Source organism: Stegodyphus dumicola, chromosome 2 (genome assembly GCF_044657685.1).
Source record: "Stegodyphus dumicola isolate Sdum_Otavi_A_Nest chromosome 2, ASM4465768v1".
In the NCBI taxonomy this organism is placed as follows: Eukaryota; Metazoa; Arthropoda; class Arachnida; order Araneae; family Eresidae; genus Stegodyphus; species Stegodyphus dumicola.
The window spans coordinates 15,790,377-15,815,226 of NC_140769.1; the positions used below are offsets into that span (position 1 = coordinate 15,790,377).

The 24,850-nt window shown below is 34.6% G+C and overlaps 1 protein-coding gene across 1 annotated transcript in view; it reads left to right on the forward strand.

The window, feature by feature from the left end:
* LOC118200302 (uncharacterized) overlaps nt 1-24,850 on the forward strand; it is a 129,410-nt gene that overhangs the window by 85,490 nt on the left and 19,070 nt on the right. The window contains exons 14-23 of the mRNA XM_085810462.1: nt 1,325-2,475; nt 6,175-6,262; nt 6,591-6,732; nt 13,418-13,505; nt 14,020-14,081; nt 14,164-14,243; nt 16,047-16,176; nt 18,309-18,378; nt 22,888-22,961; nt 23,056-23,115. Coding sequence (XP_085666588.1) covers nt 1,325-2,475; nt 6,175-6,262; nt 6,591-6,732; nt 13,418-13,505; nt 14,020-14,081; nt 14,164-14,243; nt 16,047-16,176; nt 18,309-18,378; nt 22,888-22,961; nt 23,056-23,115 — 1,945 coding nt within the window. The remainder of the gene's footprint in view (nt 1-1,324; nt 2,476-6,174; nt 6,263-6,590; nt 6,733-13,417; nt 13,506-14,019; nt 14,082-14,163; nt 14,244-16,046; nt 16,177-18,308; nt 18,379-22,887; nt 22,962-23,055; nt 23,116-24,850) is intronic.

A 24,850-nucleotide genomic window follows, 5' to 3' on the forward strand; every position in this document is an offset into this window, starting at 1 on the left:
TTTAAAGATCAATACTTTGCATTACTTTTAAAGATCAATACTTTGCATTACTTTTAAAGATCAATACTTTGCATTACTTTTAAAGATCAATACTTTGCATTACTTTTAAAGATCAATACTTTGCATTACTTTTAAAGATCAATACTTTGCATTACTTTTAAAGATCAATACTTTGCATTACTTTTAAAGATCAATACTTTGCATTACTTTTAAAGATCAATACTTTGCATTACTTTTAAAGATCAATACTTTGCATTACTTTTAAAGATCAATACTTTGCATTACTTTTAAAGATCAATACTTTGCATTACTTTTAAAGATCAATACTTTGCATTACTTTTAAAGATCAATACTTTGCATTACTTTTAAAGATCAATACTTTGCATTACTTTTAAAGATCAATACTTTGCATTACTTTTAAAGATCAATACTTTGCATTACTTTTAAAGATCAATACTTTGCATTACTTTTAAAGATCAATACTTTTCAGAATAAATTAATGTTATTAATTTTTCTCTTAATTCATCTAGCTTGTTTACAGCACAATTTTTTAATACTTTCAAATTTGAAAGTTAATGATCATAACTTTTTTAATGAATTTCGAAATTTTCATAGCTATTTTGACGTTCCTTCTAGTTATCTAACTAAGCACTTTTTTGTTATTAAACAGGCTGCAGACACACTTACCTTATTATTGAGGGACATAATTCTTGAAATAAGCATTATCAAACTAGAATTTTTTTAAATTATGATAAGCAAGTAAAACTGGCATTGCCCATTAAAGTACTCTTTTGTCCACATTCAGCCTTAAAGAACCGTAATGCCAATAGCTGATAATCAATACAATAAATGAATTTGATATTAAATATCTGCTTTCAGAATTTAGTTATGCGCTTGATTTTCCAATAGAATTGTGTAATAATTATGTATCTATGTTACTAAATTATTTTCATTTCGGCAAATTTCTTACATAGTACGGCAAAGTTCTTACAAAGAACGTCACATTTCTTAAGCATTATACTTGGAAAATTTTTTACTTTTCTGCCGTCTTCTTTAACATATATATAAGTTGCAAAGACGCTCTGTTAAGATAATGCGTTTCATTCCAAGATGTATTTATTAAAATTCGTAATATAATTTCAGAACTGTATGTTATGCAAAATACTTCATTTAATTTTATCTTAGTTACCGACTGCATTGTTCAACTGTCTGATATTGAAATTTTGTTTTCCTTTTTTTTATTTTACCAATTTAGAAGCGTTGCTGGTACGTAATGATTTTTTTTATGGTTATTCCGTGTAATTGTTGAATTTTTTATTCTCAGGTTGGAGCTTCAGCTGGAAAAATACCAGACTCTAACGGAAATTGAAGAGCTCACCAGGAGAGCCAAATATGTCTCTTGTCCAACATCTCCTCATTCACCTTGTGCAGCTACCCAGACCGAGCCACCACGTCCTACTCTCTCTTCTTCCAGCCAATATGACATTGCGTCCTGCACCTTCCTACTTACGCGCTCCCGCTTTGTACAGACTGAATCAATCCGCTCCTTGAGCAGGAGTATTCAAACAGACGTTGGTTCTCCTTTAGCCCGAAATTCTGTTAGAGTCCAAACAGAAGATGCGGGTCCGGACGTCATTCGTGGATTGCCTAGGGTCAACTCGGATGTCTCCGAAATATTGCCGTCGCTTGTTACGGAGAGAAAACCCTATTTCTATAGACCTTCTGGAAGTGTTTCTTCCTTTTCGCTCAGTTCATCCACTCTTCTGTCAGAGGAACCAGAAATAAAGACTGAAGAACATTATCCAATTCGCGGCACGCAATGTGAACGTTGCCAGAAACCTGAAACAGTTGCCGTCTGCACACAAACGGATTTAGAATCCACTTGTGAACTACAAACCTCATCCAAAGAAACGGGTTCCTCTCTCACTTGCCAGATACCTCAGCCACCATCCATATCTACTATCCCTCCTCCTCCTCCTCCAATGCCCGGAATGAGTAATATGCCAGCGCCATCTCCGTTCTCTGGAATACCTCCACCGCCTCCAATGCCAACAACATCTTCAATACCACCTCCACCTCCTATGCCTGGAACTTGCTCTATACCACAGCCTCCTCCAATGCCAGGCTCTGGCATCCCACCGCCTCCTCCGATGCCAGGCTCTGGCATTCCACCACCACCTCCGATGCCAGGAAGTGGAATTCCACCACCACCTCCGATGCCAGGAAGCGGAATTCCACCACCACCTCCGATGCCAGGAAGCGGAATTCCACCACCACCTCCGATGCCAGGAAGCGGAATTCCACCACCACCTCCGATGCCAGGAAGCGGAATTCCACCACCCCCACCAATGCCGGGAAGTGGCATACCTCCACCTCCTCCACCACCAGGCTGTGGTTCCCCACCTCCACCCCCACCACTTCCGGGAATGACTGGTCCTCCAATGTACAACTATCCTTCACCACAGGTATACATCGGTGAGTTCAGTATAGTAAAATTTAAAAAAAAATCATTTGTATTAGTGATAAGCGTCATTTACTCAATCAAATAATTAGATGTCATATAGACGTTAGAATTAGGAGATGTATAGATACTAATTTGATACTGATTTTAGAGATATATTAATGTTTGCAGTGATGTTAGGGCACTGCGAGTGTCCATCATGCCCTCTCTTACGGGAATGCATCTACGAACGCTATCCTTACCACCTATTTTATGGTCTTGTCTTGTGTTGCTCTTTAATCTAGATAGTGAAAGGCGCGAGACCGTGCGATGCATATTTGTTTCTGCTTCTTATATATTTTATTTGTATTTCGTATTTTATTTTTGCTTGTAAATCATCGCGTTTCTTTACCTAAGAGCTTTTGCTGACTGGAGCTCTGCATTTGAAATAGATTTCAATATTAGATTATTACCGACTTTTATGGAGAACACTCTTGAATAACATATTTTATTAATATCATAGCAATAAATCCTTGCGATATAAATTCCTCTTTATTTAATTACAGTATAAAACCATACTTCTCACTGCAAATTCAACGTTTAGCCTATATACGACTATATATAAAAGCATATGTATGATAGTCTGAAACAAAACAAAAGACTGCAAATATGTATTAGCTTAATAAAAAATGAAATACCGAGTTTGTAAAAAAAATAAATGACATCTTGCTCACTTGTCTTTAATAATGTCATATTAAGAGTTAACTGTGGAAATAAGAGATTTCCGTTCCCATATGACATATAACATTTACATTATATGTAAATGTTTTCTCGATGTTGTAAAGAAGATCAAAATATTTATCTAGAAGTTCATACTTATGGGTCTTATATATGTTTATCAGGGTTAGAAACCAAACTAAGAAGTGTTTTGACAGACGAATTGGAAGTTTTGAATTTGGAACTTCTCAGTACATACTAATATGAAAATAACACGAACGATAAAATAATATATATCTGAGCCGAAAAAATAAAAATGCGCCATAATTCTCCATTAACAGAAATGTATAAAAAGGAAAACGCATCTAAAGAATAAAAGTTGCAAAGCCAAAAAATGCTTAAGTAAATTCCACGCGAAGGATAAGTCTCTGAGGAACTGAAACTAAGAAATATCATATTATTCAACAAATATACCATAAATATCTAAAAAAACGCCACTTGAAGAAAAAATACCAGGAAAATTGAGAAAATGAGAACAAAGCTAAAATACGACAATTGAAGGGTCGAAATCAGAAAATCTGAAAACCATCAAAATATTCCTCCTCGAGGATATAAACTGTTAATATTTTCGTTAGGATTTAATCATTCTGCTGACTTTTTTAACTAGCCTTTGATTTGTCTACTTCCTATGATATTTTAGAACTTTTTTTATGCTTCCCTTTTTAAACAGCCATAGCTGAGCCAGTCATTCCTATGGTATTCTAAGCTGGAACTCAAACTCTTTAAATAAACCATACGTCAATCTCCAACCAATCGAGCAAATAACCACGATGCTGAAGTTTTCGACCTGCTTCGTTTTTGCGCTCTAAAAAGGCTTTTATAAATTTCTGCAACTATTTTGTGTAGTTTTACCAGAAGCACTGTCTAGAGCGTTATGAGTGCAAACTTCTCGCAGATTATGGTTCCAGTCTATTACTGACTGCCAGACATATCTAGCTGTTCTTTTCCCCCTTCATTATATGTTAATTCACTCAATAAGTCGAAAATGAACCGGAATGCTGTCCCAAATGTGATTCTACAACCCTTCATTTTCTTCAGAATGCAAAGAGGAAAACGGAGGGTTACATTAAACGAAAGCATAGATGTTAAGAGTGTGCCGCGAAATCACACTCATTCATAATTGGTATTGCATCGCATTGTTGACTCCTGTGTGCAGTATCACTGTTCTTCGCAACACTGCAGACTTGCCTGTCTCTGCGGCCGCTATCTAAAAGGAGAAATACTTATTGTTCAGACCTTTCTAAGAGTTCTGTATGAATAAAAAAAGGAATCCGTGATGTGTTTTAGCGGAGACTACTGAGTTTTGTAATTCAAGCTAGCCGTAAATTGTCATTATTCAAATCACTTGCGTACATATAGAATAGGAAATAAAACATTATTATCCATAGAATACATTTTTCCAAGTTAGAAAGTCCTTTTCTTGAATAAAATATAGCTTCAGGAAATCAGTTTATTCTTTTTAATAACACTTTATCATGTTCCGTTAAGTTTTAATATAGTAGAAAGATTCTATGGACATATCGTAACATGATGCATGTATTTAACTTCAATAAGACAATTACAGTGGATGGACAAAAATATGGAAACACCTTGTGAAATGCATGTTTGAAAAGAAAGATTGATTTTAATGAAATATGTAGGTGGCGCTGGCATTTTTGACTACTGACGCCACCTATACAACTTCGTAAATGTGCTAAACATTTCAGTTGTTGTCGGAGTACTGTTATGTGAAGTTGTCATTGCATTATGTCAGAGTTAACAGACTTCGAACATGGGCAAATTGTTGGAGCACGTATGGTAGGTGCTTCCATAAACAAGGTAGCCGAGGTGTTTAGTGTTTCAAGAGGTACTGTATCGAAGATTTATTCTGCATATTTGAAAAGCGGAAAAACATCATCTGCTAAATCACAGCGCGGACGAAAGTGTGTCCTGAGTGATCGTGACAGACGATCATTAAGGGCAATTGTGACGAAAAATAAGAAGACCACAGCTGCAAAAGTTACTGCTGAAATGAATGTTGTGTTACCGAACCCTGTGAGTACCAAAACAATTAGAAGGGAGCTTCATAAACAGGGAATTGCTGGCCATGCTGCAATTGAGAAGCCACTCATCAGTGATGCTAATACCCGTAACAGGAAAAGGTGGTGTTTAAGTCATAAAGCCTGGACTATAGAGCAGTGGAAGCGAGTAATATGGTCTGACGAGTCTTCTTTCACATTGTTTCCCACTTCTGGCCGAGTTTACGTCTGGAGAACGCCATCTCAAGCCTATAATACAGACTGCTTGTTGCCAAGAGTGAAACATGGCGGGGGTTCTGTTATGATTTGGGCAGCTATATCATGGTTCTCTGCTAGCCCCATGATAACTGTGTCAGGGCACATGACTGCCAAGACTTATGTGAACATTTTGGCCGATGAAGTTCATCCCATGGTACAAACTTTGTTCTCCGGTGGTGATGGTGTCTTCCAAGACGACAAAGCCTCTGTTCACACAGCTCACATTGTCCAGGACTGGTTTTCTGAGTACGAGGATGAGCTGTCCCATCTCCCCTGGCCACCACAGTCACCAGACCTGAATATTATCGAACCTTTGTGGTCTACATTGGAACGGAAAGTGCGTTCTCATTATCCACCGCCAACATCGTTATCTGAACTTGCCACCGTTTTGCAGGAAGAATGGTATAATATTCCCTTGGCAAACATACAGGAACTGTATTTATCCATTCCGAGAAGACTGCAAGCTGTTTTGGATGCCAACGGGTTTCCTACACCATATTAAGCAAAGAAACATTTTTTTTAAAGGTGTTTCCATATTTTTGTCCAACCCCTGTATGTCCCAACTAAAAAAATTGTCTCAAGCTTCCAGTGTTTAAAGCATTTAATGCATAACATTATCATTTGCTAATCGCTAACTTTTCTGTTAAAACGAAATAATATATGTAATCTGTCCTTTCCTAGTGCGGAAGCCAGCTATTATTCCTAAAACGGCTATGAAACCCTTATACTGGACAAGAATCCAAATGAACACTCCTGCAGCAGTAAAACAGTAAGTATAGTAAATATGAGGTTCCTCAAAATTTTCAGAAATAGTTTGTAATTCTGACTTGTACATAATGTTAACAACAGATAGAAAAGTTATTACCTTAATGGGCATTCCTAGGGCTCTCTTATTTCTTTGTTAAGATTTTAATGCTACCTTTAAAATTCCTTTATTGATCATCTTCTTGACAAGATATATTTAGTTTAGTATTCTCTACTTTAGATTTATTTTTGTTGAATACTAGTGTGCCCTGTTAAAATAATAACAACATTGATTATGGTAGAATTCGGTTTTTTTTTTTTCCCCTAAAACTCTTCTTGGAATTTGTTTTCAGGGAGAGTGAGTGCCTTTGGGACAATCTGGAGGAGACTCCACTCGAAAGCTGGGACGAGTTCGAAGAACTTTTCTCGAAGCCTATAACAAAGAAAAAGACTTCTGATGAAAAGCCAAAGACCGCCCAGTCAAAGACAAAAGAAGTACGACACCATTTCTTGCATTCATTACTTTCAAACACAAATTTGTCGCAACTAACCGAACTTCTTATCTTGAATACAAGGCAAGCTATGTGCTAATTAATCCATAAAAATAGCTCTGACGTGCCAACTTTGCTACTGTATAAGCCAAGAATTTTTAGCTACAGAACATGCAGATTGCCTTATATGCGAATACAAAATGACTTAATTCAAATGATAGAATAGTTTAAAAAAAATGGAAAGAATGTTTTTATTTTATTTGATCCGAATAATAATCCTAATAATCAATCAAATTTCACAATACCGATAACAGAGTCTGAATTTTCTAGCAATTCTCTAGTATATCTGCGAAAGGCAAGTCAGCGTGAATATCATTGCTCTACATTTCACCATTTAATATTACCGTCATCCGCTTCATAGATAAAATCATCTTCCTTTCCGTTTATAATACGGTTCTGCAAAAGTAGTAACGTTTATTTTAACCAGTTAACTGTGATTGACGAGTATACTCGTCATGGAGAAGCAACAGGATTTTATGTATTGACGAGTATACTCGTCATGCGTATATTATGTTAATGAAATTGAAAAATAAAAGGGAGGTTTATTTAGTAAGTACTGTACATAACAATACCGATAACAGAGTCGGAATTTTCAACAGGTCGAAAAACAATTCTAAGTGAAGGTGTTCGCATTGCTACAAACGTAAGATCAGGATGGAATCGCGTACATAATGACAACGTAATAGAAACAGAGAAAAGAAAAATAATAAAAAAAGAAACCGGAGCTAGTGATTGATTATAATAAAAAAAAAGGTGGAGTGGATGGGAGCGATGGAATTATCATACCGTACTCCACAGCAAGAAAACGACTCAAAAAGATATTTCTCCATTTCTTAGACATTATGTGTCTGAATGCATTCATATTATATTAAAAAAAATGTAACATGATCGCGTATCAACTTTTTGTTCAAATTTATTGAAGACGCTTTTGCGACGTATCCAATTGAAAGAAATAAATGGACACAAACTCGGCCATTTAGACCTAATATAAGCCAATTAGGCAGAAATCGTGTTCCGGATTATATACTCGGAACATCGGAAAAAAACAATCCTAAGTGAAGGTGTTCGCATTGCTACAAACGTAAGATCAGGATGGAATCGCGTTACTGGTGTTCGATTTGCAAAATCCCATTGTGTACGGTACCCTGTTTTGCTGAATATCACCCCACGGCGGAAATTTAAATTCTTACTTTTATATGTATAATATTTAATTTAATTTATTGCGTTTTTAGTTTAATATGTATGTAATATGGGCTTATGTTAACCAAATAAGTCAATATTAGTCATAAAAGTTTCAATTTTATAAAATAAACCCCTTTTTTTCATCCAATATCTTACAGCGCAAACTTACTCTGTGATGGACGAATATACTCATGGCTCGATTCTGGCGACACAAAACGGTGTGCACTCTTAAACGAGAGCCCCACAGTTAACTGGTTAAAAACCTAGAATAAAAGGCAACTCCTTATTTGAGGTCCATAAATATAGAATCGAGCATGGCAGAAATTATATTTTGTTAGAATAAGATTGGCGAAAAAAAATTGAAAGAACAACTGTAAAAACAAATATAGCTTGAAAGATTTCCATGGTTATACTATGAAATTTGCGTTAAAATCTGGTCATGTCTAATAAACCGCAAAAATTCAGAATTGTCTATTTCTGGGAAAACTAAATAAGAGCATAAAAAATGCAATATAAAGACCAACATTCAAAAAATTAATGTAGCTCTAGTGAACTCCTTTGTAATCGTAGCTATTCTCTTTCTCTTAGCAAGCATTGCCAGATAACGGAATCTATTATGGCATGCTTCTGATTTTGACTGATCTTCATATACGTCTGTTGAATATTGTATGTAGTCATTTCAGTGAATCTACAACACTGACCTACTGAGACCTAAGTTAGCCTAATGACCTACTGAGACCTAAGTTAGCCTAAAGGCAACAAACGGAATATGTTACTCAGAGGTAAAACCATCTACCATCTACTATCTACTGGCCACAACCTTAGGTCGGGGCCAAAACAGATCAGTCGGGCACTAAAATATCAAAGTCAAATTTCAAAGTTTACATTTGTACAATATTCAGATTTATTTGGATATATTGCGTACGTTGAAGAAATACATCTGAAGTTATTATATTAAGATTTTCCAGAATAGTTAAGACAGGAATTGACAGCCGCCTACAGTAACAAACATGGTAACAATAAATGCAAAACGTTTAAAGTAGAAGATTATAGATAAATGTCAGTCATATATAATAGAAAAACACAAGTAAATGAACAGTAAGGATCAACACCTTTCAGAATCTGCACGCTATTGAAATGAAGTATATAGTAATGAAAGAATCAATTCTGATCTCTAGAGTCCAAATTTAAGTGTTAATGAGCATACTTTATGTTCCATAATCCAGTACTAAATGTTTTGTCCAAAGCAAAGTATTGTGCAGTTCATCTACAGTTGCATTCTGTGTGATAATATTATGAATTATTAATTTGAAAAATGCTTTCCTTTATGCATATTTTATTGAAATATTATAAATTGTAAATATATAGTTGAATCTCTATTATTGAATCTCGGTTATTCAGTATTTCTTGAATCTCGATTATTTTTCCGAATTCAGATGTTTCTGCGGTTTATAACATTAACCCATGGATACTCATGTTTCGAAGCCATAGAATATTTTTTATTAGAAATCGGGATTATTTCAACTTTTGAGGATATAAATTACTTCGATCACTTATTGTAGTCTATATGAATAATTCCGATGCGTTTTTAATCTGGTAATTATCTGTATTACGATTGATTGGTCAACTGTTTTAAGAAGATTTTATTTCAAGCATTAATTATTGATTTTTTATTATTTATTGGCTGATCCTTATTGACTTTTTAAAATTTAATTACTGATCCTTCGAGGATTAACTATGAGCCAATAATACTTAAAGAATTTTAACAATAAATCTTTAACAACTTTATTAATATTTTTATTTATTTCATGTATTTTGTATCATAATTTTACTATGTATTTTCGTTTAATCGAAGTTTTGGTTATGTTTTGTTTTTATTTCACGTATTATATTGTAGACCTTGTAAATTTGAAACAATCGACATGTGAATTACACATTACACTCAGAAGACATACATTTGATGAAATTTGGCTAGAATTTTTGTCGCCACATTGCTGTCAATCTAGAAGTTTTCGCAAAATGCATCGTCAAAAGTGTAGGAGCGGGTTTTCTCTAAGCTTCTAGTGGTGCTGAGAAACCTTATAACTCCGGCTTCTCTGAAGCGGATAGTTAGTTCAATGATTCAATTCAGAATCGTGCAATTGTAATTTGACCTTTGTTATTTGAGTGTTTTTGCTAATGTATAATATGCTTCTCATGTACGGGAGAATTAGCCCAATCTTTGGTTTCTCCCTGATCTCTTGCAAACTGTTTACCTCGTGTAAGCTTTTATTTATTTTAGTAAAGTTTATTTATTTTCCAGTTAACCTAGCATAACTAAAGATATGTGTGGTCCCTGCCATAAATCGTAAAAGTATTCTATGAAAATGGCTTTAGTTTATAAGGTATTTTATCCCTTCGTCCAGCATGCCTTCATGGTATAACGGTAGCACACTCGGCGCGTATTCGAGTGGTGAAGGTTCGAGTCCCGGCGAGGGCATTGCTCATTTTTCATGTTTCCTGCTTCAAAAAAACGTAATGACTCTACAAGTTTCAGGATAAGGATATAAGCTCAATTTTTGAAGATATTGATTGCCTGGATGTTTTATGTTGATTCACATTAATGGGAATTTTAATGCAGTTTTTTTTTAATTCTGTTAAGTTAATGATAAATTACAGTATTTTTAAACCAAATTTGCCAGAAAAAATTATAGCTTAGCATATTGAAACACCACCTATGAACTGCAGACTAATTACAGTGGGTACAAAAAGTATTTGCACACATACATTTTTGTTCACAATTTATAAGAAAATGCATTAATAAATACAAAAATTGGCATTTAAAAAATATAATAAGCCTATTCATTTAAATTAATTACAAAAATACAATAATATTAATAAAAAACATTTTTTGCAACAATATTAAAATAGCTTATGTCAAAAAAAGTATTTGCACACTCAATTCAACTCTAGCAAATTTGCATTTTATGCTATTATTTGACAGTCATCCCGCAGTAAATAATATATGTAAGACGACTATAAAAGGAGGTGTTGTCGAAACGTTATCAGTTGATTGCCGATTCAAATTGTAATGGCACCTAAGAAATCTGAATTGTCGATTTCATTGCGAGAAAATTTTTTTTCTCTACGTGAAAATGGCCTAAGTTATCAAGAAATAGGTAAAAAAGTAAATGTTTGCTTCTCTACTATTTGGTATGTTATAAAGAAAGAGGATCTACATCAAATAACTTGCGCTCTGGACGCCCAAAGAAACTTTCACTGCGAATGAAGCGAAAAATCATAAGAGAAGCATCAAAAAATCCATTTGTTAGTGCAATTACTTTAGCCAATGATGTCCCTTCAACATCTGGAGTTCAAATCTGTGCCCAAAGTGTTCCAAATGTCCTGCACGATGCACACATTTATGGGAGATCACCAAGGAAAAAACCTCTCCTAACTGAACGAAACAGACTGAAGAGACTTGAATTCGCTAAGGAATATATCAATAAGCCAATCGATTTCTGGAAAAATGTCATATTCTCCGACGAGAGTGAGTTCAATATCTTTAAATCAGATGGCAGAAAATTAGTTTGGAGAAAACCTTGTGCTGCTTTTCATACCAAAAATGTGTTACCTACAGTTAAACAGGGAAGAGGTTCTGTTTGATTTGGGGGTGCATGGCTAGCAAAAGAATTGGTAATTTGTGTTTCATTGATGGGAATATGACAGCTCGAACCTATATTGATGTGTTGCGAGATAACTTGCCACAAAGTGCAATAAAATTGGGTATCAGTAATTCGTACTATTTTCAGCTAGACAATGATCCCAAGCACACTGCCGGTATAACTCGTATGTGGTTGCTTTATAATGTACTCAGAAAACTTGCCGCTCCACCACAATCACCAGACTTAAATCCTTTGGAAAATCTGTGGAATTCTTTGGATTTAAAAATAAGAAAAAGGAAGATTTCAAGCAAATCTGCCCTTAAACAAGCCCTTATTGAAGGGTGACCAAATACTGAGCCTACTGTTACAGAAAATTTAATTAAATCAATGCCAGCAAGATTACAAGCAGTAATAGATGCTAAAGGCATGCATACTAAATATTAGTTATTTGAAATTTGCTTATATATTTTATTTCTTTTGTATTCATGCATGTGTGCAAATACTTTTTTGATACGAGATATTTTAATTTTGTTACAAAAAAGCATTGTTATTTATATTATTGTAATTTTTCTGTTTGTTTTGGATGATTAAACTTATTCTGATTTGGCAGTACCAATTTTTTTATTTCTTAATGCTTCTTTTTATGAATTGCAAACAAAAATGTAGGTGTGCAAATACTTTTTTTACCCACTGTACGTGTTTGTTTCGCGCGTCATCTATTACGGACGGATAACGAGATCTGCTGTTTTAAGGTGCCCCTGTATTGATATATTGTATCTACTTTGTCTGTTTTCAATTACATCACATAAAAAGAAAAAAAAAACAGAGTATTAAACTCAATTCATTTGTCTTCGTGTGTTTTTTGTGTGTTTGCTTGTACCTTATTTACCTGTTTTGTTTAAATTTTCGTAATTCAAATAGTCGCAATCTTCGCCTTCCTCGTCCTTTTTAGAAATTGGCTTTTTCAAGAAACGGAAAGAAATGAATGAAACTAAAATACTTTCGTAAGTTTCTAACAATAATTTAGCAGATGTTCCTAGCGAGATTGCGGATGCGGAAAACCGTGAGAATAAATGTTCTGATGGCTGTGAGGACGATTCCTGCGACAGTGACATTATTAGACCTGTAAAGATTCGTAATGGGGCAATGCTTTCAAGTGATTTTGACGTTAACGATACAGATGATTCGTTTCCAGGGAATGATAAGTATTGGTATGAAACTAAAATTCTACCACACTTACAAATGTTTGAAGGTCATCCAAGGCTCATTACATTTCCATCTCATTGTGATTATGTAGTCTCTGTGACTAGCCTGATGTTTGGTGATGATTTGTTTGAAATGTTGCGCAAGGAGACGTATACTTATCATGATCAGTGAAACTTAAAACTAAAGCACTCGAGTAGCCTCCTGTTAGAGGTAGAAGCTAGGTTAGCGTTTCCGAAGGTGATTGAGTACTGCTGAACCTAGCTAACTGTGGAACTTCCGCCCTAATTTTAAAAAAAGGGCGGTTCGAGGATCTCCTACCCCTCTTTCCTGCTTAGAATCACCGTGATGAGTGCTCCCTTGCAGCATAGACATTATAAGCTTCCAAAAATCCATGTCTTCTCCAGGATTCCGAACCTGTATCCATCTTTACAGCAGCCAGTGTCACTAGCCAATGTTACCGGTGATAGTAATCACTAGCTTCAATGAGAATCATAAGTTCCGGTTTCTCTCAGCTTATTTTTTATGTAACTTTTTATTATAGATTTTTCTCCTTTTAACGTATTTGTTTTCTAATATAACGCCGTTTTTTTCAACCAGGTAGCCAAGCTTTTAGATCAAAAAAGGTCCCAGAATGTTGGTATACTCATATCTAGTCGGCATCTGGATATTACAGAAATTCAGCATGGTAAGTTAATATCATAATTATCAAGTCATAAATAGAGTTTTCATAGTTGTTTTTGAAAAATTATGTTTACTTTATTAATTTCCGGGATATTTCAGAATTTTTACATTTCTTGAACAGAGGTCAACTGGTTGTCATTCAACAATATCTAAATTTCCAGAGCCTAATAATGTGTTTAATATTATGATACGCAAATTGCTATTAGTTGGTCTGTAGTTAAAATCCTTGATCTCATGAATTTCTTTTATCAAATGTATCGATTTTATCAACTTTTGAAACACAGTAACTTAATACACAAAATGAAAAATTTATTTAGTATTTAAATTATTAGCTTTTTTGTGGGTGTTTTTCCCCCGGATCTCTACTTTTCACCTTCTGTTTATAGCGATAGAACAGTCTAAAATGGAAACGATTATACCCGTCTGACGCTAAAACGTATTAAGTACAATTTCTGAAATGAATACTGTAATGTTACATTATGATTACAAGATATCATAATATTATGCTTTACTTACAGCTTTGTACAATTTTGATAGTTCCGTCGTCGATATCGAAACGCTCAAATCCGTCTATGATATCGTAAGTATGCCTGCGTTTCTGAAATTACTTTTTCTTTTTCCGTTTCGCTTTATCTCACTAAGACATCTGGTTTCCTCGACAGCGGCCTACTCCCGACGAATTGCAATCTATCTCAAACCACAGAGCCGCCCAGACCGATGTGCCTCTCGACAAACCAGAACAGTAAGTTTGAGTTTTACATTTGATTGTTAGATCTTTTCAGTTTCGTACGTTTCATTTGAAATATTTAATTCAGAGTTCAGCCTTTTATACGCCAATGAACACATAAGGGGAATGTACATGTAATACAACAAACCTAATCAACGCTACTCTAGCGCACTGGAGTTGTACAATTTAATTCATCCCTAAGATTGATTGCGAAACTAAGCTAGCTCCGTTCGCCAACGTAAATGAAATCCAAAATAGATCTAATTTTATTTAGCGAGTATTAAGTAGCGAACAATAATAAATCCCTTCGCTCCAATCACTGTTCATTGCTCTGTGCTGATAATGAAAGTTTTAAACAGGGTGTTTCAAAACAAGCTTAAAGAGGTTGTACAACACACCAAAATGATAAATAGAATGCTTGATAAAAATACTGAAACGTGAAAGAACTAGATGATACTTGCTTGGCAATAACCGGAGTACTGCAATTTCAAATTCTGAAACTACAAATTAATAAACAGACTTTGCTGGAGATATGATTTCAGCAGAAAGTCTTATCAGAATTATAGGAGGATATTCCAGTGACATGTGTCCCAGCACCAAGGAATACCATTTCATTTTTGATAAGACATACGGAGCTATCTGGATACAACATTTCCTGGGCCGTTGGAATGGACGATGTTTTCTTATCGGCTAACGTTTCTCGCAAACCCCGATCTACCACATCGTGATTTTTTGTGATATCTCGAGAGCTTCATCTAAGAAACTTGTTGAATATGAACAGAAATCTTCCTCAAGAATTCCATCAGGTATTTCTAGCATGTTTGAGAACGTCCGCCAATCCCTTCACTGTCAATGTGTATTGACAATAGCTCTTTCGATCAGTTACTGCTATTATTTCTAATTAGGTTTTCCCTTGGCTTCTGTATAATTTTTATGGGGGGACTTATTTGCCTGGCTTCACCTAGCACCACGAAGGTATCCCTTTCCTTGGGCAGATACTTCTCGAGTACTTTGCCATAATTAAATAAACCAAACTAAACCATAACATTGCAAATACATCACAAATCACAAAAATGACTAACAAAGTAAAATCTGAAGAAATAAGCAATACATAAGAGCTTAAATTGGTTCATAATGTTCAGCTTAGCTAACTCTATGCTTGAACACAATCATATTTTTAGGGTTGCGCAGCATTTCTACAGTTTGAAAATTGTTTTCTGGCAAAGTCTACAATGTCGGCAAGTTTGCGATTAGATCGCCAAAAGTCACTGAGTTATGTTTACAGTTCAAGTATGGAGCGACTCAGAATTAAAGGATTTACAACATAATACTTGAGACAAATACAACAAGTGGCAAAAAATTTAGTTAAACAAAAAATATAAAATAAAATTATTTCACTGAAGGAAAGAAATAAAAAACAATAAATAAACGAAAATTTTAATATAAATTTAGACTATTATTCCAAGCATTTTATATTTTATTTTGCGTAACCGGTTTCACGTGAGATATATGAGAAATGAACGTAATGTGTTAATAAATTTATTAAAATCAGTGTCAATATTTTATAATTTCTAATATACTTTTGCAAAGAATTTAAAACTCGAAATATTTATCCCACTTAAAATATTTCTCATTAAAAGATGACAATAAAATAAATATTACGTAAGTGAGGAGTGTTTTGACACTATAGGTTTTGAAAATGACTCTTTTATTCTGTAATATAACTGATAGAGCGTTTGAAACATTTATGCTGTGACAAAAAACTATATACGGTGCCTGTTATAGATATACAAAACAAAATGCTAATCATTTTTTCAGGTTTTTATGGGAACTTTCTCGAATTCCTGATTACGCCATCCGTATAGAATGTATGATGTTTCATGCCTCCTTTGCAGAAACTCTCGCTCAAATCGAAAGCAAGCTGGATAACCTGAAATTAACCTGTCAGGTGAGTTACAATTTAGCCTTAAATTGAAATATCTGCTAACCGATTTGCAAGTTCATTAGCCAAATATTCAGATATTATTTAAAACCTAGTAAGTTCTCCATTTTGTAATAAATCGAATAATGCTTTAAATTAAAATGACCAATCAACGTACCTGTGTGCTTGTTAAGTTTAACCCTTGTTTTCTGTCCCAATGATCTGTCTCAAATTTTAAATGTGTCAGCACAGATATTAACTGTCGTCGAGCGCACTGAAAGAACAAAAAATTTTTGGCTGCTCTGTAGTCTGCAGAATGTAAATAATAATAGGCCATAATACTAGGGCATACAACATCCTATTCATTACATTATTAAAATCGTAGTTTTAAATATATAAAAATAGCTAAAATAGCTTGTCTTTAAAGTTTTAAGATCCCATTTTAAATTGCTTTACCAGTCGTAGTCATCCACAGCTTCAAAAAAAAATTTTAAAAAAATTACAAAAATAAAATAAATTAAAACTAAAACATTTTGATTTTTTCCAAGGTTTTCAAACGCTGATTTAATTTAACTTTTGTATATGAACAAAGTTCGTAAAAACTTTGTGAATAAATTTGTCATAAAGAAACAAATTAACCAAAATTGTGGAAATTTTTTTTCCAATTTGAAACAGTAACAATTTTTAAACGTGAATATATTCGAAACCCTTCCGAGTATTCTCTTTTTGGATTTGCTCCGGATATATAGCTATATCATCCGGATGCTTTCTATCTGTATTGTTACGAAATGTCAAGGCGCGGTGAGATGGCTTCCCCGCAAAGCAGTTTTAGGGTTACCATAAAATGGCAAAAGAAGGCAGGGTTGCCATATTTGGCTAGAAATCGCCCATTCGGCGACATTTGGCGATATGCCATGGACTGATGGAGAGCTTTCTGAAACGAATTCTTACCGGTTTAGAACCGAAGAATCGGGAGCTGTGCTCGTGTGTCGTCGAGTGCATCGCGAGTTGTAGCGTGGAGAGTCTCGAGAGTACGTGAAGTTCCGAGAACGACCAAGCAGATTTGGGAGCTGTATCCACCGTTATCGCCTGACAGTGTGAAGGCTGTGTCTCTGAACGTGTCAGCGTGTTTATAACAGTTCGACGACTGTAAAAGGGATTTTGGAGCTGTTCTGATTAATATTGGTAAATAAAGTGTGTTTCGATACTTCATCAAGTGTCGTCGTTATTCACTCCCAAATCTACGAACCCCGTACGAACGTGAAGGAAGAAAATAACGTAACAGTATATTAGTTATCATGCAAATTTGAAATTTTAGCATTAGAAATGTGTTTTTATTTTTATCTTATATAAAGGATTTTAGAAATTTGAGAATATTTGTTTCCCACCTGTAATCATTACTCTTAGTTCTCTCATATATCCTACTTTTTGTCGGATAAATGCAAATTACATATTAAAATAATTACAAATATAGAAATTTAACAAATAAGATTGCGAACTCATTTTTCTTCTAAATAATCTATTTCTGAGCAGAATACATTTTAATGCTTTGTCAGAAATAAGGCATCTTTTTCTCATAGTATTCAACAAGCTAGACTTGAAATTAGTTGTTTCTAGTAAAGCCTGCTTCGCTTTTAAAAAGTAAACTATCTTCCAGATTAAAAAATTTGAGAAAATTTCAAGCGGGACTTACTTCTACGTTGAAGAAAACTCCAAGATTACATGAAAAATCGATTTCTATTGAAACCTTTTACCAAACTTTTCATCTCAAAATGTAAATTGGTTTTTTACATTTTTGTGAATGTTTGTTGCATGGTGAATCTATGGTTTCTCCTACGAGGAATGTAAATAATTTCTTCCACGCTTCGCAATTCTCAAAGTTGGATTATTTTCTCTTACGGAGGCAAGTTTCCTAAGCATTTTCCAAATCTTGCTTTTATATAAAAATATATAATTGTATTAAATACAAAGTGTTCAATATTGAATCCTTACACAGCTATAGCAAGTATTCATGGGTTTATCGCATGCAGAAGATGAGCAATATTGCTGTAAAATGTAACTGTTATTAGAACCTCCTTCTCTACTTCATAATTATGGTATATTGGACTGTAATGTAAATAACTTGATTATGTGATTTATTTAAATATTTCTTATTTCAGTGTCTAGAGGGCAAAAATGTACAAAGGATCATCAGCATAGTTTTGTCCCTCGGCAATTACATGAACGGAGGTAAATATCCTTTCACACTTATGAATTTATATGATAAGCAAGACACGGATTTTGATGACATGTATTTTGCTTAGGTATTTTCTTCTTTTGAAGTATTTCTTATAATTTTGTGGCATTTTTGAGCATTTTGAGGCTTAGTACGTGTATGTACTTTTTGTGAATGTATTCTTCAAGTCACTTCAGAATAGTTTTGATGTGAATGCACTTACTTCGATTCAAACTGCAGAGAATGCTTTCTCCACAGAGAAAATTGAAGGAAATTTGGCTTATAGCAGCTCCACTTTCTTATTTGCTTACATCAGATCCAATTCCTTGGATTCTAATCTCAGCTATTGAATTCAACAAGAGCAAAATATGGAACATGTCGATGCAATGAATTACTTGATAAACTAGGTTAGAGGCAAAGTTTCAAATACTGCGTTTTCTAAATTCAGTACTGTTTTGACTAAACCCTGTGGCTTCCAAACTATGTGGAAAATATATCTCATCTCGAAAAAGGGGAAGTAGACTCTTTTGAAGAGTTAACGATAAACGATGCAGTTGTTGTTTCCAAGTATGCTGCAATAACTGCAGTAGATCTCGAGAGAAGCTTCTTACGATATAAAAACTTATATTCTAACAACAGAATATATTTTACTTTCTAAACATCAAAAAGCGTTTAATAATTCAGGGCAATTGTAAAAAACATTTGCGCAAGCTTGAAAATGAGGAAGAAAATATTCAAGTCACAGGTATGTGTAATAGTTTGGGATCTAATCCATTTGTCATTGAATACGCCATTTTTTATATTTTTTATTTTGAGCACCCATTTAATTTTTTAAGGGTATTTTTTCTATTTTGAGTACATTTTCTGGTCATAAAAGTCCGGGCTTTGGTGATAATATATTAAAACAAAACTCATTCAGATATATAAACGAAGCTTTTATTGGTTTAAAATTTAACCCTTAGCTCTCCGCACGTTTTTGTACCACTGCCTACCAGCAACTCCGGCACATTTTCGCAGTGGAACGCAGCATCCAGAATATCTGCATAAATCTCTTTCTTGTAAATATTTTAATAAAGAAAGGGATGTGACTATTCTCCTTAACTGACCAATAATCCTGCATATTCGCCAGGGGTATCGTACCCATATTGATAATAACTCCAATAAAAGCCCAAAACTCATCCTCTTCCACCACATGCCACGTTTTCCAAATAGAATTACTAGATATTTCTTTATTCTTTAGAACATTTTCTGCGTAATTGTTGGTTCCTTTTATAATTTCATTTACCAGTTCGTTTGTGAAAAAATAATTTGAAATATTGTGTCGGCTGTACAATATTTGTAGGAATTTGTGGTCCAATGACCTTTGGCGATACACTAAAATGTATTATATCCGGAATATCTAATTCTTCCGTGACATCGCGCCATTCATCTAAGTCTTCCGGCGACTCTTTGCTTTCACTTTCAATAACTACCATTCGTCGTCTCTTTGGTAGTATAATTTCGGAACCACTAATCGAAGAGTCGGAATTATAATCAACATTGTCTTCCACAATATCTTCTAACAATGAAAAATCAAACACATCTTCACAATCACTCAAATCTATATTCTCATCACAATAATTATTTTTCTCCATGTTGCTAACCATAAAATTGGGTCAAATAATGTTTCAATCGTAACAGTAGCGAGACTGAGCCCGTTTTACTACAGATAACAATTGCCAACGCCGACGATTCCGTAACATTTTAAGCCTAATCATTCTAAAAGCATTGGGCTCCGCCGCGGAGCCTACGGAGTTACGGAACAAATGACGGACGGCTCCGTACCGGAGCCAACGGAGAGCTAAGGGTTAAAACTTGTGATGATAAAATGTATTTTCTTTAGACCCATAAGGTGAAAAGTTTAAAAGCTAGGCCATGTTGAAATGCTAAATATGTACTTACAAGGTGGAAATAATGAAGAATGGAATTTGTTATTCATAGCGGCCCACAACTAGTTAAGTGTATGATACCGCTGTACATAGATATTTAATGTCGAATGGGATTTTTATAGTGTTCCCCTTAGGTAAAATGAATGGCAGCCAGTTTTCCTTAAAACGCATTTATCTTTGTCTCTATGCGGACTGTATCTTCAGGAAAAAGTGGCGAAAAACAAATGATAATAATACCTAATGTTATTTTATTGCTGTTTAATCAGTAATGAAAAACCATGTGAGGGCTATAAGAATAGTGGCAATTGAGAGCAGGATCCGGACACCCGGGGGGCTTACACAGACTATTCGGGTATAGTCCGAATCTCTCAACTGTCCAGAAAAACGCCGTAACGGAAAGGTTGAATATTGCCATACAAGGGCTGGTTGCATCGTACATAAAAACTTTTGTTAATACTTTGCTTACATATATGAGACGAAGGCTAGTTGATACACATATTGGATAAACATACTGATTCATAATAAACATACATGATATATAATCATACAACTGAATTGCTCAGTGCCGTACATACGATTACTGATGCTGGTTCATAATACAAAAACATACGAGACACATAATCATACGACTGAATTGTTCCGTGCCATACATACAGATACTGCCTTACATAATTTCTGATTTACATACAAACACTGAATTATGCAAATCAAGCTTAGTGTGTTGTGTGTGTGATCTGATTACTTTGTGTGTAATTTGAGCATGACGTGTGTCAATTCACACTGAACGGGTCATACTTTACTACACACATGATACATATAATAATTGATAACATAATAGATAAACATACATAGTATATAATCGTACAACTAGATTGTTCTATGTACATACAATTACTGATTCCTAGTAGAATAATATTCATGATACATAATCATACTCTCAATTTTGCGTGCCATACGTACATTTACTGAATTACATAATTACTGGATTGCATACAAATACTGAATTGTACAAATCAAGCTTATTGTATTGTACGTGTGATCCGATCACTTTGCGTGTAACTTGGGCACGGCGTGTGTTAGTTCACACTGCACAGGCCAATTCTTAATAACTCTAATTTGCCGTAATTTTGATTAGGTTCTTTATTAAAAACACGTTATTTGATGTCTTTATAAAAGCAAGAAACGTTTACGCTGTGTCGCGTGATCCGGCAGATTTACATGCAGCTGCTTTGTAAAGGGACATGTAGTTAGTGTTCAGGGCTGCATGTAGGCAGCAATCTGTTGTAGTGCTACCTCTTTCCCGGTAATAAGTGGGGAAGGGTCTATGGCAGGCAACAAACCTAGTGATATAAGGGGACGAGATTAGGCGTTCTGTTAAAACTTTGTGGTAGTTAATCATGAGTGTGTCTTCCTTGGGGAACTCTGTCCCACTCATGCTGCCACTGTTCATTTTCGGTAAATGCGTGTTAGTTTCGTGAAATGGGACATTGGTAATTTGAGCTGTAGAGCTTGTGCATTCAGTTTCCGTGCTTCTTCTTTGGCGAAGTGGTCCGCCTCTTCATTTCTCTGGATTCCAGCATGTGCCTTTATCCAGGAAATGCGGATCTCCTTGTGAAGAGCGGTCTTTGAATATCTGTTGTATTTCCGCGATAACTTCGGAAGTGTGCCTTGGGTTTCTTTTCGGAGGTGCGTCTTGGGTGGTGTTGATTTGTGTAAGTAAGTGTGTATTTGTGTAAGAAACGGATGTCTTTGTAAAGGACTTTTGGAGCTTTAACGTTATACAACAATCCATGCCAAGTACTTTTCTACAGGAAGATGTATGAGCCAACGTTACCTGTTCGCCTCCGTTAAATATGTACCTATCTCTTCTAAAATGCTTTGTTTTTCAGCGTATTCTCAATTAAATTAAAGGTAATAAATGTATATAAAAATAAAATAAAGGTAGGTAAAACTCTATATCGGTTTATCCTAAATTATTTTTAATTTAATCATTAAGAAAAGCCTAAAAGGTGGCAAAAATCATTTTGAAGTTAATACCTTAGTCAATATTTTTAGCATGGGAGTCAAATTTTCTGTGTTAATTTTTACAATGAATATGAATTTTCATTCAAAAAGTGAGATTTCCTAATTTCTACTAAACTGACTTTTTAAATTTAAAAATGCTAAAGCATAAATATTTAAGTCATTTAAAACGCTTTTGTAACCGAAAGTGCATGCCTACGGCTAACGTTTGCCAAAATAAGGGTCGCATAAAGTCTTCAAAGGACATGAGTATAAAAGTAAGATATAAATTTACTTTACTGTTTGCTTTTATATACTATCCATCAGTATAATTATCGTATTCTCTGATTTCGTATTTATTAGGAGAGAAAGGCAAAAGATATCGACTTCTATTCCTAAACATTTATCTCAAGTTATTGTAAAATTCTCTATTCTAAATACAATTTAGCATGTGCAATTTCTCGAAGTTTTATATTTTATTAAAGAATTATTGTTCCTCATTCAAACAGATGTGTAAAGACGGTAATATTTTTTCTTTAATTCAGAAGGATTTTTTTCCTGAGTTTTAACATAATTTAAATGCGTTCGTTTCAGGTAACGGTAACCGCGGTCAAGCTGATGGATTCGGCCTAGAAATTCTTTCCAAACTCAGGGACATCAAGAGCAAGGTAGGGGAAAACATTTGAAAGTGAAAATACCCTGTATATTTTACTTGGATTAGTCCCTATTGAGCTTTTCTTTTTTTTTTTTTTTTTTTTGCAGGACAACTCCCTTACTTTGCTGCATTATGTCGTGAAAATATATTCAAGACTTTTTGAAAAAGTAAAGTATTCTTTAAAGCTTATTTTAAGTAATTATTATCAGAACTTGAATATAGGCATAAAACTCGGGCATTATCATAGTTTGACTCGGCTTCGAAACCCGGTGAAGGGTTGGCTACACTGGCGTTTCCTTGTCTTTCCACGTGTATAATGTGAATAGAAGCCACTTTCTCTGAGAATGTATTTCATGAATGCTTCCTTCCTTCAGGAAGCGCCCGCCAACAGCCGAGTAAAATGCAAGAAAGCAAAATGCAAAAGAGATAAGCATTATCTTGGATTTTATTTTTCCTTTCTCTAATTTCTGAAGACAGTTATTGTCTACGCTGATGGTTTGTGATTGTAAGTTTTTTTTAATCCTTCCGCAATAAACAAACTTAATTCTTTTTAGCTAAGTTCTGATTAATTCGTTATCCGATTAATTCGCTTCCAGTAAGTCTAAAGTTCACTTTATTATCAAATGGAACCCGTTATTTTTCTTGATAACGCTACATTCATTCTCGTTTTGCTCCTCCTCTTACTTTCAGTGTAAAAACGGTCGTTGTTCCTCCTATTCTGCAAAATGGTTTTGCTCCTTAAGAAGAGAGGTCTGTGTATGATTGCCCTTCAAGTAGACAGCGTTTTATTCAAAATCTACGCAAACAAAAATTACTTCCCCTTTAATTTCAGTTTATTAATTTTTTCAAATCGGACAATATAAAAGATTAGCTCTATCTTCCCTAGATGGGCCCGCCAGCGCCCGAGTGCTAAAAGTCATTGAATGCTGTTGGTTTGACTTGGGTTCGATTCCGGCGAAAGGGCTTACTGCATGATCACTTTCTTAATTTTCCGCATATTTAACATAAATACGTGCCAGTTTCCTTTAGAAAGCCGCCCAGACTATAGTGGTTAGGAGAGCCGACTGCGATGCCGAAGGTCTCATGTTCGAATCCCAGAAAAGGCATGGATGTGCCCTCATAGGAGATAATGGAGCCTCTATAATAAAATTGGCCATTAGGTGCCTCTATAATAAAATGACCACCACTTCTGGCCTTAGTAGTGGCGAAATGTTTAGTGCCCGCCACTAAAAAGATGTTCCCCTTGGAAAGTCCTAAACGAAGGCATCTCTACCTTTAAGCAGATAGTTTGCGAGCTTTACCGTAATCAAATAAATCAAACTAAACCTACCCATTAGGACCTAGTGTACTTTGTCACATTTAGACCAGTAATTTTATTGTGGGAAAAAGAGGCAAAATCAGCAGTACGATCGCGGGATAAGTAGTGAAAATTCGTGCCAATTTCCGCAGCCCGAGATTTGCATTAACAATTCCGCGGCTGAGGGTTTACGTTAAGATTTAGGAGGAGGGAAAGCAAAAAAGAAACAACAATACAGATAACTGGTATGTAACTAAATAAAAATTATATACTTTTCATTTCACCCCCCTCTCGTATTCCAGAAGTTTAGCAAAACTGGTTAATTATACTAGTATTCAATTTGACATAAAATTATTTTATAGTGTATTTTTTACAGAAATTCTGACGGAAAGTAGTATAAAAGTTACTTAAATATAAAAATAAGCTAAACAACTATTTCAGAAATTAAAAAATAAAAAAAAATCCGAAATTCAGAAAAATCACTTAACATTTGCGCCCGTAATACTGTTATGGTACTGATCGTAACTGCTGTAACAATTCACTGCTGCTGCTTTCTGTGTCCCTTTGAAGTGAAAACTTCAAAGGGACACAGAAAATATTTTGTG